This window comes from Engraulis encrasicolus, chromosome 20 (genome assembly GCF_034702125.1).
Source record: "Engraulis encrasicolus isolate BLACKSEA-1 chromosome 20, IST_EnEncr_1.0, whole genome shotgun sequence".
Lineage (NCBI taxonomy): Eukaryota > Metazoa > Chordata > Actinopteri > Clupeiformes > Engraulidae > Engraulis > Engraulis encrasicolus.
In genome coordinates this window covers 21,706,566-21,709,065 of record NC_085876.1, presented here as the reverse complement: position 1 = coordinate 21,709,065, position 2,500 = coordinate 21,706,566, and the positions used below count along the sequence as shown (strand labels likewise).

At 39.2% G+C, this 2,500-nt stretch overlaps 1 protein-coding gene across 1 annotated transcript in view; it reads right to left on the bottom strand.

Annotated features, from left to right (window-relative positions):
• Positions 1-2,500, bottom strand: part of csmd3b (CUB and Sushi multiple domains 3b) — an 810,903-nt gene that overhangs the window by 586,485 nt on the left and 221,918 nt on the right. Inside the window, exon 5 of the mRNA XM_063186185.1 lies at positions 504-711. Within this exon, the coding sequence (XP_063042255.1) occupies positions 504-711 (208 nt within the window). The remainder of the gene's footprint in view (positions 1-503; positions 712-2,500) is intronic.

Sequence of the window (2,500 nt, the reverse complement as noted above, 5' to 3'; positions counted from 1 at the left end):
AGATGAAAAACTCTTATGATGGTCACATTATGAAATATTAGGCACTTCCAATATGACTAATGTTTGCATCTATTTAACTCGATTTTTGAGACAATGAACATGCATGTACTATATGAGTGTAATTTGGCGACACAGAGAAACAACACACACTAAAACACTAGTCCACAGCACAATAGGTATGAACAAGTCATGCAATGTAGGAAACTCTAAGTACTGAGATGTGATATACAGTATATGTGAAAATTCTTTGGATACTTGACTGTCTTTAGTGAGATGAGAAAATAACCTTTGGTAATGCATGTTCTAGCGACTCTATGGTTAAGCAATGACTCTACAACTGAATCAGAACTTTATCTGAACAAATTAAATAAACACATTAATCTGATGAGTTGGCGACACACTTGAATAAGAAGTCAGGTGAATGTGTGGCAAAGTGAAGTGGAAGAGCTGAAAAAGAAAGCAACAAGATATACAGTGGAGAGAACAAAAAAACAACATCTCACCAAATCGTTGGCGGTTCTGAGCCTTCCACCTCCAAGTAATCGTATTTTTCCTCTGTCTGGAAGTCTGTAAAAATGACGGAAATGGTGTCTCCGGGATCAGCAAGTATGGTCCACGTACAGTCCGCATTATTGTAATATTCACTCGGGAAATTGGGACTTGATATGATGCCACTTGAACCCCTCAGAGTATCACCACATGTGTCCTCAGCTGTCAATCAAACATGGAAAAACTTCTGTTAGGAATCGGGATTCTACTACACAAAAGAATACAGCGGGAAATGACAGCTGAACCTTTTGGGTTTGTTTCTTTTGTTTGTTTATTTGTTTGTTTCTTTTTGTTTTCATAACAGATGGCCGCACAGGTTATTCTGTCCCTGTTAGTGTACATTGCTGTATACTGTACACTGTAATAAAATGTAGGCTATACATCCACAACTAATAATTGATTGTGTGTGGAGGTCAATTTATTAGCTCTTGACGAGGTTACACTAGATTGCTGTTTTGGCTGGCAAATTCCTCCACACATTATTGTTTTTCCGTATAAAGAACTTCAATGTTCATGCTACAAAAATGTAATCACATGTATGTATATATTTACAGTGTATATCTCATCCTTTTTCTGTCCCCTGTTCAGTTAAATGGAAACAGGGTAGCAAGTGGAATTGAGTTGCCGATTTTCATTAATCGAGAGTACACTCAAGTCCGAAAGAACTGGCTTTTGCTAGGCCTAATCTTTTTTCATCTCTCTCTCTCTCTCTCTCTCTCTCTCTCTCTCTCTCTCTCTCTCTCTCTCTCTCTGATGTTATAGAGAGCTGGTGGCTTATTATAAGGCTCTGCAGAGCCTGCAAGGGGCCATCTCTCATCTCAGCCAATCCCTGTTAATAGGCTCCACCAACCAGTGGTGTAGTCTACTTTTTTGTGGTGGGTATACTGTATATTAGAGAATATTTTGACATGGGGATACTGTATATATAAATGTGCTATTCTAAGTAATGGATCAATTCATTTTAGGTGAGTATAATGAAATCCCTGAAATTTTGAGGTGGGTATCCTCTGTGTACCTGCGTTCTACGTAGACTACACCACTGCCACCAACACAGGCCTGACGTTCCTTCTGGTGAGTAAGATCCAAAATGAAAAAAAGGTCCCAGCTGCATTTCCCAACAGACGCAGAGCTGTGCTCTTGTCTCTTTCAAAGTTCCAATTCAGTTTCAGAATGCAATTTCTTTTCATTATTTCAATTCATAATTATTTTCAATTAACATTGTTTAATTTTTTTCCTTTGGATTGAATTGCAATTATTTCTTTTTCAGATTTTTCAGAACATGTACAGATAAAGACACATGGACTAGTCTGTGCACACATGATAAATTATAGACATATAATTTATACAACTGAGCATAGGTCCGTATGTACATACAGTGGCTTGGTATTGTGCACAGTACCAGCATGCATGTACATAGGACATATACCGTGATAGAGTGTAAAGCGTTTCTCACGAGTGAGAATCGCTTTAGCGCAAGACTAAGACATACCATTGAAACATTGACTAACAGTAAACAGATACACATTAAGGAAGACATGTTGACATGAGCCTTTGCAAGGGTCATGTCAACGTGACAAAAATCTGACAAGGGACATACTACAGGTTTAGTATTGAAATGTACAGTAATAACATTCAATCATGCAGGAGCATCCACAAGAAAACACATACAGTACCATCCACACTCATGCTGTTTCATCCATACACACCTCACCACACCCATCCTCATCCCAGTCCCACCCGCCTCTATAGACACACCAAGTTTTACACAGAATACCTGTACCAACTCTGTGACTGCAAACTCAACTTTGGGCTGGAAATCACCAGTCTCAACCCTGTGTGTTGTTTAGCGCAGCTTAGTGAGCTCCACAACTAGGTCTGGCAGCGCACGCTTTGGCTTCGCCTACAGAAGTTATGGCTTTATCTATCATTTGTCCACCCTTGCCACCAACAA